This window comes from Rhinolophus hipposideros, assembly GCF_964194185.1.
Source record: "Rhinolophus hipposideros genome assembly, chromosome: 17".
Taxonomy (NCBI): domain Eukaryota; kingdom Metazoa; phylum Chordata; class Mammalia; order Chiroptera; family Rhinolophidae; genus Rhinolophus; species Rhinolophus hipposideros.
The window spans coordinates 48,333,681-48,349,361 of record NC_138063.1 but is presented as its reverse complement, the minus strand read 5'-3'; the positions used below and the strand labels follow the sequence as shown (position 1 = coordinate 48,349,361).

The window sequence follows — 15,681 nt, the reverse complement described above, 5'->3', positions numbered from 1 at the left end:
TGACAGAAGAGGTACTGGAAAGCACTAAGTGAAGGACAGTCTGGGGCATGTGAAGACAGGAGTGGGTTCTCTTTGGAGGGTGTGGAAAGAGTCTGCGAAACTGCCCGTTGAATGGCAATGAGCAGTGATGTTTGTAAACTCTGAAGGTAACAGTAAGTTAATACACCAGAAAGCAGACCCGTCTGACATGTTGGAGTGCCATTTTCTTTACTCAAAATTTAAGTCAAGCTACTCACATTTTTAAGCTTCTCTGTGTTCAAAGCACCATGTAAGAGCTCGACTGAAACATTAAGGAGTTTATGACATGGTTTCTCAAAATCTTGACATGTAGTTGGTTATAAGATATGCCCATAAAGCAGGATAACAGTATCGGGTAGAAGGTTAATAGTCAGTAGAATGTCCAAGTAATAAGTTTACTAGGTGTTCCATGCTGAGAGGGGGCCTCATCCTACCTTGAATGAGAAGAATGAAGCTTACAGTGATTATGTCTGGTTTTTCCTGATGACCTAAGAAGATGCTTGTGTTCAAGAAACAGTTATTCTATCTTGACATATATATTCTAAGATGAAATAAGCATGGTTTAAAATTAAAAATCGGTTTCAGTAGGATCAAAACGGCAGATGATTCCTGCCAGCCTTCCGAGAAGGAGTCTCAGACTGAACTCAATTTGTACTGACATTGTGCTCTTGACTAGTAATGTCCATTTTCATAGTGCAAATATGTCGCATAACAGTGAGGTGCAGGTTAGCCTGCTGAGATGGAACTCTTCAGCTTTTGACACTGAAATGTTGAAATAACACTTAAAATAGTTTGCGTCTTCTGAATGTAAACCTATCAAAAGACATTCAAGTATTGCTTTACTTTTGATTTATAATTTCCATCCTAATATCGAAGTTGTAGAAGATGTACCAGTGATCACAGACACACACATGCACACGTGATCAATTTTGTCATGCAAATCTGGTACGTAGTCTACCAAGAAAATGTGTGTATATTTTTTTAAGGAGAGTACACTTATTTTATTTATACACAGGTTTTTACATATCTGTATGTCTGTTTTAAATTTTTGTACAAGGGAAAGTAAACAATGTTACATTTTGTAATTTATTTTACCATCTGGGATAATGAATATACAAGGATATAAACACCTGTTGACAGAAAAGTTAAAGGCATTTTCTCTTTATTACTAGTGAAATGTGCCTATCATGATTTGATTTAAACTTTAAACTGTGTTTCCATTTGTTTTGAGGTTAGTATTAAAATAGTTTCCCTCTTCTCTCTCCTTGCCCATCATCTAAGCCAGCCCATGTAGTTTCCTAAGGCATTCTGTTCACCCTGTCGCCACGTACACCAGCCTGGAATCAAAGGCCCCCATCTGCCCCATCTGCTGACGCACCTCAACACAGAGCTTCTTCCATGCCTGTCGGGATGGTTCATGCATTGGCTCCTGCGTGCTTCTGCCTCCACTTGAGATGTCAGTTTTTATCCATGTTTGAAGGCCTCTGTGTCTCTTCTTGCTCTCCACGTCCCCCCGAAAGACCCCCATTCATGTAGCTGCCATAGCCTGCCCACTCTGACCCGTCAATGAGGACTTGTTAGGCAGACGCCGCCTGCCGACTCACATGGCGGGAGTGAGGATCAGGGACAGCACAGGAGTCCCTGAAGACCAGACTCCCCTTCGTAGTGTTACTTGACCAGGAGCAGGCCTAGCTCTCCACCTGTACCCGCCCCAGAACTCCTCCTGCACCCTGGCCTATACTTCTACCACTGCCTGAAACTGTACCCAGGAAAATGACCTTCAGGATTTCAAAGCCGGACACACGTTGGGTCTCCTTATGCTCCCTGTACTCCAAAACTGTCCACTGTCAGCTTCTGATTTTGCTTTTTCCCAGCCATTCATTTCTTGCATGGTCCCCTGACCATCTCATCTACCTCTTTAACTTCCATTCCACCTAGACACAATGGAGTTCCTAATCTTCTGGATCTTTCTCTTGGTCTTCCTGTCCGTCATTTGGGTGCTACACAGCTCAGTACGTGCAAACTGGACTCATCTTCTCAGCCTCCTTTCATCAGTGGCTTCCTGGGCTCCTGTTCCTTGGGAATGACCCTCTGTACTCATCTCCCAGTGGCCAGCCTGAATCCTTCCTGTCTGTGCTCTGTGTGTGTTGGACAGTCTAGTCTGCTCAAATTTTGCCTCTTAATTCTTCAGTTCCTACTCTTTGTCTGTACCATTACCATTACTGCCTTAATTTTGGAATAAGCCCTGGCTTTTTTTCACATAAATTGTAGCGGAAATTTCTTAAATGGTCTCTCTCTACGCGGAGTGGGTCCACCTTTAACTTCTCCTGCACACTATTATGATAATGATCTTTGTAAATTGTAGTTCTCTTTATCATTTTTGTACTTAATATGTTTGCTAATTTTCATGCCATTCTGTGTGGTTACCTATAGGCACACTTTGTCTCTTGGTAGAATTGTAATCTCCTTGAAGACTGACTGAGTTTTGTTTGTTTGTTTTAATTCCTTTTTGCTTTATGGTTCTCTACCAGAGGTACATTTTTAAGCATCTGTAATTTGCTCGGTGCTGCCTACTAAGTCCTTCCAGCTACTTTCCCCTCCGTTTATAAAAGAAGGACTCTATGATGCATTCTCTGATCCTTTAACTGAAAACAGCAGATAATATCACTCACTTCGAAACTGTTATAGAATTACATACAATGTTTAGCATACTACAATGTCTGACATATAACTCACTTTATTAAATGCAAGCAATTCTTCCAATTACTGTTCTCTCAGATCCTAGTCCTTTGCTGTCCCCAGAACCTTCTCTCTGCCATTCATTCAGAACACTAGCCAGGACCTGGTCTCCCAGCACTCCGTCCTTGTCAGGCCTTGGCCTCGGTTTGACCACAGTAGTGTTCCTGCTTGTCCTCCATGGAGCATGGCCTACCCATTGAAGGCATTCTGATCTTGGGTTCATGTTCTGTATTTCAGGGTGAGTGACGAGCCTGTAAGTCACTCGTCTGCTGAACTTCCTCTGCTATCTTAATGTTGGCAGGTATTGGCTTTCCAAACCTTTCACTCTCTCATTATAACATTATTCCTCCTGCCTTCACAGGTGATGACTTACTGATTTTCTTCATGATGAAGACAGAAATATGTCCTCATTTGATTACCTTTCTCTCCGAAAACAAGGCAAAATTGTTACATAAACTTTGGTGTTTTACCTTCCCTCCCATGCTTCCCTCAGTAACATCTTAATCTTGGACATTCCTTGCTCCATGTTCTGGTATCATACTCTATCTTTCTTTCCCCTTTAAAATCAATTATAATCTATTATGGTTTTGGAAAGAAATACTTTGTGAATAAGGAAATTCCCACATCTGTAGAATAATGGGTGTAATATCTTTTTTTTTTTTTGGAAGGGTGTCTGGGAGTACTTGAGGAACAAAGGCACTGTCCTGGTTTAACCTCCTAATTGACCTAGATGTAAGACAGCCTTATTTGAATACATTCCTGGTCTCTCTATCTTCCGTTTTTGAAGTCCTAATGAAAGGAGTATCTCACTCTCTCTCTAAATGTAACTTCTTTACCCAGACTTGAATGATATTTTAAACAATCTAATTTTTCTCAATACACCAGTACATTAAATAGAATTGAGAGAGTGAGCGAGAGCAAGAGCAAGAGAGCGAGAGAGCGAGAGAGAGAGAGAGAGAGAGAGAGAGAGAGAGAGAGAGATTTGTTTTTGATAAAGTCTGGATTTGTATTTAGCTCGGCAGGTGCAGAAAGATGCTGCTATGAAAATTCATATTTGTTATAACCCTCTGTAACACTATGTGAGACACAGAACTTTTCCAACCCAAACAATTCAGTCAGATGTCCAGTTATTTGTGCTTTGAACATGCTTCCAAATTACTTGATAATCACTGAGAACACTATCGTAGTTTTAATGTAGATCCTTAGACAAAACTTTAAATATTAATCATGAGCCACATGATCACCATGCACAGCTTTTTTAGTGGTTATATAAACTACAATGAAATAACTCATTATATTATGAATTGTGATATGCTTAGGATCAAGTACAGCCTAAGTCTATATGTTTTTTTTTATTTGCCTGTGTCTGCTTCTTTGTTTACCTGTTTGTTTTTGTATTTTATATGTATTTTTTTGCCTCTAGTTTTAAGATAACTTCATTGGTGCTTAACAGTTCTCCCAGAAAAACATTAAAAAAATACTTTGTGTATTACATTGAGATATTTGGCTGGGGTTTAAATCACAAGTCATATAGAAGGCAGAGAAAGAAGTTTTTACACTAGAATATGGCCTTAAAATGTGAAGTCATGTAAGCTGATTAATTGCTGGAATCCTGAAGAATAGAGCAAATTCTCATTCTTGTTCATTTCTCATATTCTCTAACACTCTAAGTTCTGGGGCAAAACTGAAGATATATCCTGTTCTTGTGGCTCAGCTACTTTCCTATTCTTAGAATCCACTTCTCTGAAATGGTGTGATGCAAAGTACCAGGGGGAATGTGTAGCAAGTGAGAGGTAATGAGGTCAGACAGCCAGATCAGGGCTGGTTTTTGTCTTCTAGGGAGGTGCTTGGAGCCCCTGTAGAGGCTGCTCATCAGCTGGAAGCTGATACCATGTTCAGAGCGGTTCAGAGGAAGAGAAATTAAAAGCAGAAAATGGTGGAATTCAGAATCAAGGGATACAGTTTTCACAGATCTTCTTTAGTTAAAGGAAATTTACATTAGAAGTATCCTTGTCTTTTTTACCTGGGAGGGTTTAGTCCTTTGGGGAAAAACAAAATATATGTGGGTTTATTGTTTTAAATGCTACACTCAGAGCATTTGTGGGATCTACTCAGTGATGGCCAATGAATTATGAGACGACTTTTGAAATTATTTTTTTTTTTTAGATTTTATTGGGGAAGGGGAACAGGATTTTATTGGGGAACAGTGTGTACTTCCAGGCCTTTTTTCCAAGTCAAGTTGTTGTCCTTTCAATCTTAGTTGTGGAGGGTGCCGTTCAGCTTCAAGTTGTTGTCCTTTCAGTCTTAGTTATGGAGGGCGCAGCTCAGCTCCAGGTCCAGTTGCTGTTTTCTAGTTGCAGGGGGCACAGCCCACCATCCCTTGCAGGAGTTGAGGAATCGAACTGGCAACCTTGTGGTTGAGAGGACACCCTCCAACCAACTGAGCCATCCGGGAAACATCTCAGCTCAAGGTGCCCTGTTCAATCTTAGTTGCAGGGGGCGGAGCCCACCATCCCTTGCGGGACTCCAGGAGTTGAACCGGCAACCTTGTGGGTGAGAGCCCACGGCCCTGATCTGGCTGTCTGACCTCATTACCTCTCATTACCGGCAGCCTTCGGAGTTAGGAGCATGGAGCTCTAATCGCCTGAGCCACTGGGCCTGCCCCTATTTTTTAAAGTTCTGTCTATGTAGTTCCTCATACCATGTTTCCCCAAAAATAAGTCAGGAACTTATATTAATTTTTGCTCCAAGAGACGGATTAGGGCTTATATTCAGGGATTGTCATTCTGAAAAATCATGCTAGGCCTTATTTTCCAGTTAGGTATGATTTTTGGGGAAATATGGTACGGTGTGAGTTCTTTTCTCTTTATTCATAAATGTCTTCGTAAGTATAAAGCTGCTTAAATTCAACAGTATTTCACCCACTCTGATATGCACTGTTTTTTTTTTTTTCCCTGACACTATAAATCAGTCAGTGGTTAGGTTAGGGTGACTGGAGACTATACACACACATATACATATTCAGCCAAATTTCTATCAGTAGGTCAGTAGGTTCTAGGGAAATGAGAATTTTTGAATCTGAGAATGTAGTAGAATAGATTTAAAAACAATAGTAGGAATTACATTCACTGACATACAAAAGTATACTCTTGTTGTGGTGTGAATTCTGTGGTCTCTATTTGCAGACTGTCTCCTGATATAATCTTGGCAGCAATTTGGGATTCAGACTTAATTGACGAAAAATGTTCAAAATAACAAGGAAGTAGTCTCTAAAACGAGAGTCAAAAAATACACTATCAGCCATCCTTCACTGCCATCTTAACTGAAGCTTTGCAGCAAGTTATGTTTAATTATGTAGGTGATGCTTTCTCCCTGTTAGCCTAACAGATAGATGGAAAGAATAAGCATCACTTGGAAAGAGCAGAATTTGAAGCCGGCCTTGCTGCTTGGCCTGCATACCCCTGATGAGTGGCTGCAGGGAACTGCTGCGTTCTGCTTACTGAGGTTTCCTAACTGCTTTATCAGTGGATTGATTTAGGACAGATCCCCTTCAAGGACAGCCACGTGGCTCTTAATCTTTTCTTAGGCCCCTTAGTCTTAGGCCCCTTTGAACATCTAAGGAAAGCTACTGCTAATCTCCTTAGAGAAGTGTTTATGCATATATTCATTTGCACACACATTTTATGTAAAAATCAGATTTCTGGGATCCCTGAAGAAATCATGGATGCCACCGTTGCTTCACCATTAAAAATAGCTACATTAGATGTAGTTTAAACAGGAATAGACAACATGTAAAATATATAGGAAAAGTATGTGCTGTGCTCTGTGTGTGTGTGTGTGTGTGTGTGTGTGTGTCTTTCTTTTTTAAGTTCTCCATTTTCTCTGTGATTAAAACAAGAGAAAGCCAGAAGGGGTTCTAATATTCTTAATGTAACCAACTGTTTGCTCAGGTGAAAATCATAAAGCTTCTTGACGGAAAAGCAAGGAAGGAGTTTCATAACCTCTCATAGTTTGCCAGTATCTTGCAATGAATAGACATTTATGATGAAAGAGATGCAAGAGACCTGGGAGAAGAACATTGAAGCTATAACAATGCATTAGAAAGTTGGAATGGAAAAGTAGGTATGCAAATATAGTTGTTGACGAGCTGTCCATAAAGTCCTTGAAAGTATCAATAGATATTGGTAACATTGTAAAAGTAAAAATTACCACATTATGGAAAATTTGGGAATTTTTCTAAGCCTGAACTCTGGGGGGGGGGGGTCAGTTTAAATTCCCTACCTTCCTTGCCCTCTGCGTCCAGCCATCATCAGGCATTGCCCATTTTACCTCCTAAAGAGGTATTGATTCTGGTCCCTTCCCTCCATTCCTGCTCTTGCTCTCTATTGGTCGAGATCCTCATTATCACTGGTCCAGGCTGTTGCAAAATTCTCGAATGTAATATAACTTTGCAGTCAAGCACACAAACCAGGGTTTGAATTCAAATTCCAGGCTTTTACTGAGTAACTGTGCAGGAATATTTGTGAACTTTTCTGTGCCTCTGTTTGTTCCGATGTGAAATGGGGATTGCAGTAGTTCCAGTACAGGGGATTTTTAGACTTAAATAAACTGAGTTAGATGATGCACGTGGCACATGAGAAGTTCTCCATTCTCGGTAGATATTAAAAGCCTCCTTAACCATCTTTCCTATTTCTAGTCTAGCTACTTTTCTAATCAGTTCTCCACCCAGCCAGTAATAAGATCTTTATACAATGCAAGAATGGGTGTCCTTCCCCGCTGCTTAAAAGCTTTTTCTAATGCTTCATCTACTATGAATAAGCTAAAAGGTCCGTAACAGGACATACAAGAAAGGCTTCTCATGATCGGCGTCCTGCCTACTTGCCTAGCACCATCATTACTTGGTGTGTATGTGTGTGTGTGTTCAGTTTTTAGAAAATTACAATGCCGTTTAAAAATTCAAACAAGACAGAAGAGTATAAAAATAAAGGGCCTTCTCTGTGACGCTCTCTCTAGGGGAACCACTCAAAATAACTCAATGTGTATGCTTCCAGATCTGTATACATGTGGTTATATAGGTGTGTGAATAATGTTTATGTAAATAGTTGTGCGTTATTGCTCGGATACTTGCTTTATCAGTAGTTCACGGCTATCGTGCCACCTGAGCAAATCGAGATCTATGTCTTGCTTTTTGCATAGCAGCATTGTGTTCCATTGTACTGTATCTGCTTTTCCTTCATTTACAATTATTTCTATATACTCGTATGCTGTTGTGATAGAAATATAATTCAATTCCTCCCTCCCCCGTAAATGGATAGCCATGTGTTCTAATGCCACTGATCTTTACGCTCTTGATTTAAAATGCCACTTTTATTTTATATTAAATTTCCATGTATGGGGTATGGCACTCTCTGTGGCACTGTTTTCAGAGTTTTGGCATCTGGGGATCATTTAATGGTCATATAGCACAGACCACCGTACTCAGACCACTAATTTCAGATATTTAAAAAAACTCACTCTAAGTTTTAATTATAAAATAAAAGTTTAAAAATGATGAAGTCTTTAGTCAGTGAGTGGGACAGTGTTGGTCTTTCATAACGATCTACCAGACTGACTAATAACCCATATGCTAAAACCAGACCCTTAATTGCGGTCTCAGGCACATTACATAACCTCTTGTGTTCTCCTGTCGCCATCCATCTGTATAATGTCCATAATCACACCTATTTCATAGTATTTTTATGATGATTTAATGAGTTGATGTTTGTAAAGTGCTTAGAACAGGGTCTGGCCCAGAGTTAAGTGCTACATTAAGTTCTTGTTGGATAAGAGGCATATTGAAAAAGGATAGCTCAGCCTCATAATCTTTTCTTCTCATTCTTTATTCTTCATTTCTGTTTTATGAGAAATTTGTATCTAACCATTATAGGTTGTTGGGTATGATGACAAGTGTTGGGTGGTTCCTTAGATAGATGTGGATCATCCGGGATATTCGGATCAAACATAAACCCAGACACCTTTTGTTTTATCTGGGTTTGTGTTTGATGCCTAGCCAACAGGAATATCACACTCAAAACCTGGCAGGTTGATTCTGTCCACTGTAAAGAGAGCTGCAAATGCATTCATAACTTTCTCTTTGGTTGTATTTGTCTCACGAAAATGTTTCTTCATGTTCCCTTTTGCAGTGTTTAAATTAGTGTTAGGCTACCAATAAAACGATTGATTTCTTTTTCCACATTGAGTTAAGAAAATCATCAAATGTTGACAAAGAATTAAATTCTCTGTGGTCAAGATATTTATATCACAGTTTGCCTGCATCAGACTTCGGGTATCTCACCTTTCACGTTTAGAATTGTGAAATTTCAGCCCTGGAGATACACACTGAGACAATTTGAGAGTCTAAAGATGTTGCTGTGATAAACCATTTAAGGAGACCACTGAACTCATGGCAGTGGTCTTTGGTGTTAGAATAAATTTTGTTTTTATCATCTGCTTATAAAATTTCTATGTACATCTCTCCCTTTGATAGTCATCACATGAAGGTTTGGAAACCAGAGGTCCGTGACGGGCGTTTGCCCAGTCCTCTGCATAGCAGGCAAAAAAATGGCTGCTTCGGTGCCTGTGATTCCATTGCATGCCCAATTTCTTCCATTCATTTCAATAGTGAAGTAAGATCAGGAAAATATTGTTGACTGCCACATTTCACCTGTGAATAAAATAGAAAGCCTGCGGGCATTGAGAGAGAATCTTTCACTTAGCATATTGACTCTCTTCTGTAACACACACATCTAGCTTGCTGATGCTTGCGAGTGCCAATGCCCACCAACGTTCTGCAGTCTGTATAGTGACTCAGAACTAATGATTACAAGCATAGTCTCTGCTCTTGGAATGGGGGTTCTCAGTGATAAACAGAGGAAAATGTTTGCCCGAATTTCTCTCATTTTTCTACCAAATTTCCAAGAGCTGTTCGCTCTGTACATTTATGACTTCATCCACCCACAGAGCAGAGATCTGCTGGCACACACGGATGGCACACACTAATGATAATTAGTGCCGTATGCATTGTATTTTGTAAAGGAGTTTTGCCAATAGCCTGTCTGCTTTTCTCTAGTCATGGTGTTTTGTTTTTGTATTTTGGTGTTTTTTTCTTCTGTGATGCTCTGACTCATTTTATTTTTGAATAATAGTATATAATTTGTACCTGTTTGAAAGCATTATTTTGCAACTGTTCTTGGAAAAGAAAATGGCAAAACAAAACACCTTAAGTTCTGTACCATAGAACACATGGCACTTCTTTAGAAATATCCTTGAGGCCTTCCATGGCCTCGAGCCACGTTTTGTTTGGCCTGTTTTGTTGCCAAGTCTGTCTCCTTGTGTGGAACAAACAGTTGTTAGGCTTTCAGAACACCTCGGTCCTTAGTTAGGCTCTACTACTATACTGGTTGTATGACCTTTAGAAAGTCTCCTAACCTCTACGCGCTTGAGTTTATTTATCTGTAAAAGTTTTATTTAAGTCTACAAACCTTTCGATTTTTTTGTGACTGGATTTAATGAGCTTATTGTTCGCTTTAAGTGCGTGATTTCAGTTCCCTTTCTTCATTATAAAATATAATTTTATAAGCACAGCTATCAATTATGTTCATAAAATATACGATTTTTTGAAAGGAAAAAAAAAAACACATTAAATCTCCTGTGAATAAACTATTCAACAGAAAGGAGATTGATGAAAGGCAGTGATATTTCTCACTAAATGTTGCCTTCCAGATTGTTAAAATGAATGTTTTGTTTTTTATTTTAAACCCTCAAAGACTGCTGTGGCTGTTTTAGCCATGTAAGTGTTCCTTGCCACATAATACAAAGCTCCCAAATGTTCAATTGAGAAACCATTTTGAAATGCTGACCAAGGTAACATTGATCATCCCAACTCCCAGCTGTGAATTATTGCCAGTGTCTTAAATTAATCTCAAATTTAAGAAGGTATATAGTACTTGTTCTGATTTTGCATCTTTCAGTTTTGTTAAAACATGAAAATGTTCTCTCAGTTGCTACAGCTTCTTAAGTTTCCTTTCAACATTATTAATATACTCCCTCCATGGTCCCTTCTTCCTTTTCGCTTTCTTATCAGTGTTGTGTGTATGTGTATATATATGTGTTTGGTGCTTTTGAAGTTAACTGAGAAATTTCAAAGCAGTGAACAGGAGGTAGTCACACAAAACTTGTTAAATACAATCTGCTGGAAAACAGAGTGGATGTGATAGAAGGCTAGGAGAGTTAAACACACACGACATTTATTTTTGTAGAAATAAAATATTCTTGAGAAATCATTCATTCTTGCCATTTCATATTTGCGTTTTGTCATCTTTTAAGTTTTTTCTTGGAAGCTACTAAAATGATCTGTGAGTGTAAGAAAGTTTTTAACAACGTTTTACAAGCCAATTCATAAAGATTTTAAAACAATTTCATGTTCATATAAAAAAGGCATGCACCCAAGTATAGAAGAAGGTTGAATAAACTACCCACAGTGAAGTACAATGCAGCTGTAAAAAAAAAGAATATGGGCAATCACTGATATGGAGTGGTGTCCAGGAGACATTAGAAGTGAAAGCAGCATGCATACTATGCTACCTTTTGTAAGAAGAAAGGAAAATTGAGAAAAAAAAACATAAACATGGCTGCTTTTTACAAAGAGAAACCCAGGAAGGATAAACCAGAAAACAGGCAGGTTGCTTACTATAAGAGGTGGAATGGGTGGATAGGATATGGGAGGGAGAGACACTTCTGTTGAGTTCCTTTTATGTACAGCTTTAACTTTTGGAAACATGTTAATATTCTACATATTAAAATATAAAAAGAAAGCATTAAGAACTGAAGGCAAATTGAACCAAATGAACTCATTTGTACTTCAAAGGAATACTGTAACTGCACTGAAGAAAGAAAAAAAAAAACAAGTGAATCCAAGCAGTTTTTAACTATAGACCTCATTTGCGCATGGCAGAATGGGGAGGAAAAACTATGAACAAACCCTGAACTCTTTTTATAGGTTTATTTATTATAGTAGTGCAGGGAAAACAATTCTGAAGCTATAATAGATATAAGATTGAGCACATAAGTAAATGTGTTGATGTTGTTATAAGGGAAATACAAGTATGCATGAAAAAAGGCAGTACAAGCACTTTGGGGATGGACTAGAATTAAATGAATCTGTTTGAACTTATGATTTATAAAAATATATATGTATGCATAGATGTACATACATGTGTGTACATGTTTTTGTATGTGCATATGCATGTATATGTGTGTCCTGTATATAACTGTGTAGTGAAGGAATTGGACAACACTGTAATTGTGTAATCAAAATTTAATATCACCAATGAGAGGACACATGAACATCATGTGGCTGTAGATGTGGCATCCTGAGAAAGACACATTGTCACCCATGTAGTATACTAGCAAAAAATTCATAACCTGAATCTAGTCATGGGGAAACATCAGACAAATCCAAAGCGAGGAGCTTTCTATTTTAATAAAATGGAGGAGGGAAAAAGACTATGTTCTTTAAAAATGTCTATGTTATAAAAGATAAAGGAATGCTGTGGAAAATGTTTCAGATTAAAGAAGACAAAAGAGACGTGTCAACTAAATTGATTTTCTGACCCTAGACTAAATCCCATTCTGGATGGGAGAAAATGTTATAAAGTTCATTGTTGGATAAATCAGAAAAATTGGAATATGAATGGAAGATTAGTCGAAAGTGTTTTACAAGCGTTAAATTTACAGAGGCTGATGAATGAGCTATTTTTATGTAAGAGAATGTTCCTATTCTTAGGGGAAATACACGCTCTTAGGAAAAAATAATATTTCAAGGTAAAGGGCCCTCAAATGATTCAGAACAAATCATATGTACATGTATATGTATGTTTATATATCTGATTCTATATACACACAGACATATGAGAGAGGGAGCAAATAGAAATGATACAACAAATGAGGTAGAAGGTCAATAACAAATGAATCTAGGCAAAGGCTATAAGTATTTCCTGTACTGTTTCATTTTTGTAACTTTTCTTTAAGTTTGACATTGTTTTCAAATGGAAGGATTTTTTTTCAAAACAATAAATTTCATTTAAAACTAGGCATTCATATGTTAAGTGATAATAACTAACAATATCATTAATGATTAAAAAGCAGGTTTTGAACTAGATTTTAATCATATTCTTCCGTTAGTATACTTATGAGTGTTTTGCAGTTAAGAATACATAAACTGGTAATGCTGAATCTGCTTGAAACTCTCTGCTCAAAACTAATAGTAATTCAGCAAGGCTGTGGGAAAAAGACCAGTAAGTATTAAAGAAAATAATAATGAATGGGAACAAATTAGGAAGTCTATTATGAAATAGATTTCATTTACAAAAGCAATAATCATTAAAATATGCACAGAAATGCGTATAACAAAACATTTTTGAAGTCTCTGTGAAAATTCAGAAAAACATCTTGGACAAATATTAGATTAAATGGAGCAGGAACAAGTTCCTGAATTATAAAACTCAATATGATAAAGATTACTCTCCAGATAGAGTCATTATAAGCAAATAAGACAATGTGATTTAGGCAAATAAGCCAATGAACAGAACAAAAAGGCCAGAAGTAGACCCACAAATATGTATAATAGCAAATTTTGCAGATTGATGGACTATGCAAAAAAAAAATTTGTTAAATGCTTTGTTTTCCATATGGAAAAATAGACCTCTACCTTACACCATAGAAAAGATGTATTCCAGTTGCCTTGTAGATTAAGTATGAATGACAAACGTTTTAAAAGAGCCCTAGGAGAATATTGTAACTTCAAGGTTTCAAGGGATTTCACAGGCTAGATGTGTAAACTGTACAGGAAATAATTGATACATTTTACTAGAATAAAAAAAATTCTCTGCAACAAAGTCATCATAAACAAAGTGAAGAGCCTAGTCACAGACTGGAAAGAGATAATCATAATCAACAAAGGGTTGTTTTCAGAGTACAGGAAATGCTCCTTCAAATCACTAAGGAAAAATGGACAAAAGAAATAAATGGAGAGCTCACAGTACTTATAGTTTTGTAGATGAACTATTTCAAAGAACAAAAAAAATCATCACACCACCTTTGAGGGCCAAATATATGAGTACCCTTCTATCTTAGCTATATTACTGGGCATCCAAACAAGTACAGTAAGTTCTCGATTGTATGCATGGCCACACGAAGTGTTTTAATATCAAATTGTGAAGATACTTTAGTGGCTAATATTGTATCATGAAATTTTGTAGGAACAATCCTTTCCGGAGCATGAAAATGGTTTTCAGGTTGGAATGAGATTAGAAGGCATTGACCCCCGACATCCATCTGTATTTTGTGTGCTTTCTGTAGCTGAGGTAAGAAAGGGTATTATTGTCTTGGGCTAATTGCACAATAACAAAAGAGAATTTTCTAGAGAATAACAAATTTGAGTACTTTCTATTATAAACAAATTCCAATATGTTACGGATTTATTTTAGTCAGCGATGGGTGAAATATGTTTCTTAATGAAATTTTTTTTTCCTCTGAAAATTAGCTTTCTAATAAGTTTTTCATTACTAGCAGTTTTTATTGATTTAATTGGTAAACAGTTTTCACCTGAGGTTGATAACAATCAGTGAATCTCACAATGTTGTTTTTGTCTATTAAAGGAGACATAATTATTCAAATTTTAACTGAACTAATGAGAAATGCATATGAATAATATCCATGCAAATGAAGTACATATTTACATAAATACATGCATTTTGTGAAAATTGTAGTGACAAACCATTGATGAAAGTAAATTGTTTGTAAAATGTGATACTAACTAAATATTTTATATTATTAAATTGATAAAAGTCTTGTATATTTTTAATAAGTTCAACTATAGAAAACACTATTCACTTAATTTACTGATTGATTATAGTTATTATGCTTGTATAGCACATCTAGAGGACATTTTTCTCAAACTCTTGTTATTTTCTTTATTGAGTATGCTGGACTTATATGTTAGAGTTGAAATAAGTCCATACCCACTTTGGTTTCGCTCTGTACTTTACATTACTTTGTCTTGGAATATGAATCCCAACCAGACAGTAGGAGATGGGGTTTCTGAAAGGAATATTTGACAGATATTGAAATAATAATCTCCTCAATTAATGGACGTGTAAATTGACCTCAGATTCCTAGACTGAGTAAAACGGTAATTTTTTCACAGGAAAAATTCTAAGTACTTGGAAAGACAGTGCATTTTGTCTTATTCCCATGTCATCTATAAAATTGTTGTCTAATACAAACACATTTGGATGAAAGGCTTGGTTCATATATGTCGATGGCACTTACAGAACATATGGTTATTCTGTTAATTTTGTGTATACTTTAAATGCATGACACAATGAATAATTGCAAACATTCTATTTTGCAGGTATGTGGTTACCGTCTAAGACTTCATTTTGATGGTTATTTAAGTTGCTACGATTTTTGGACCAATGCTGGTTCCCCTGACATTCATCCAGTAGGATGGTGTGAAAAGACCAAACATGAGTTGCACAGCCCTAAGGGTAAGCCAGAATGGAAAGAAAGTCAGTAATTTCAGTTTTATTTTAACAACATTTCATGAAATAATAACAAGAGGGTCTGGTGTGAATTGATTTCCAAAATGAAAGTTTGATCCACAAAAAGCAGTAAGTCTACAAGGATAACATTCTTAGAAACAAATATCTGTAAAAGAACAGCATCAATGACTGCTTAAGTCAGATATTCTGATAAGGCACTTAGGATGGAAATAAAATCTTACGAGAGCATTTTATTTTACATAAATTTTATTAAGCCGTATAAGGAATTAATACACTGAAGTTTAAATCATGATTGAAATGAAGTATCTCAATCAGTAATATT

The 15,681-nt window shown here is 37.0% G+C and overlaps 1 protein-coding gene across 3 annotated transcripts in view; it reads left to right on the top strand.

The window, feature by feature from the left end:
• The window catches only part of L3MBTL4 (L3MBTL histone methyl-lysine binding protein 4), a 460,291-nt gene that overhangs the window by 154,622 nt on the left and 289,988 nt on the right, over positions 1-15,681 (top strand). For all 3 annotated transcript variants that reach the window (XM_081078814.1, XM_081078815.1, XM_081078813.1), the window contains 2 exons: positions 14,055-14,159; positions 15,209-15,344. In XM_081078814.1, the coding sequence (XP_080934940.1) occupies positions 14,055-14,159; positions 15,209-15,344 (241 nt within the window). The remainder of the gene's footprint in view (positions 1-14,054; positions 14,160-15,208; positions 15,345-15,681) is intronic.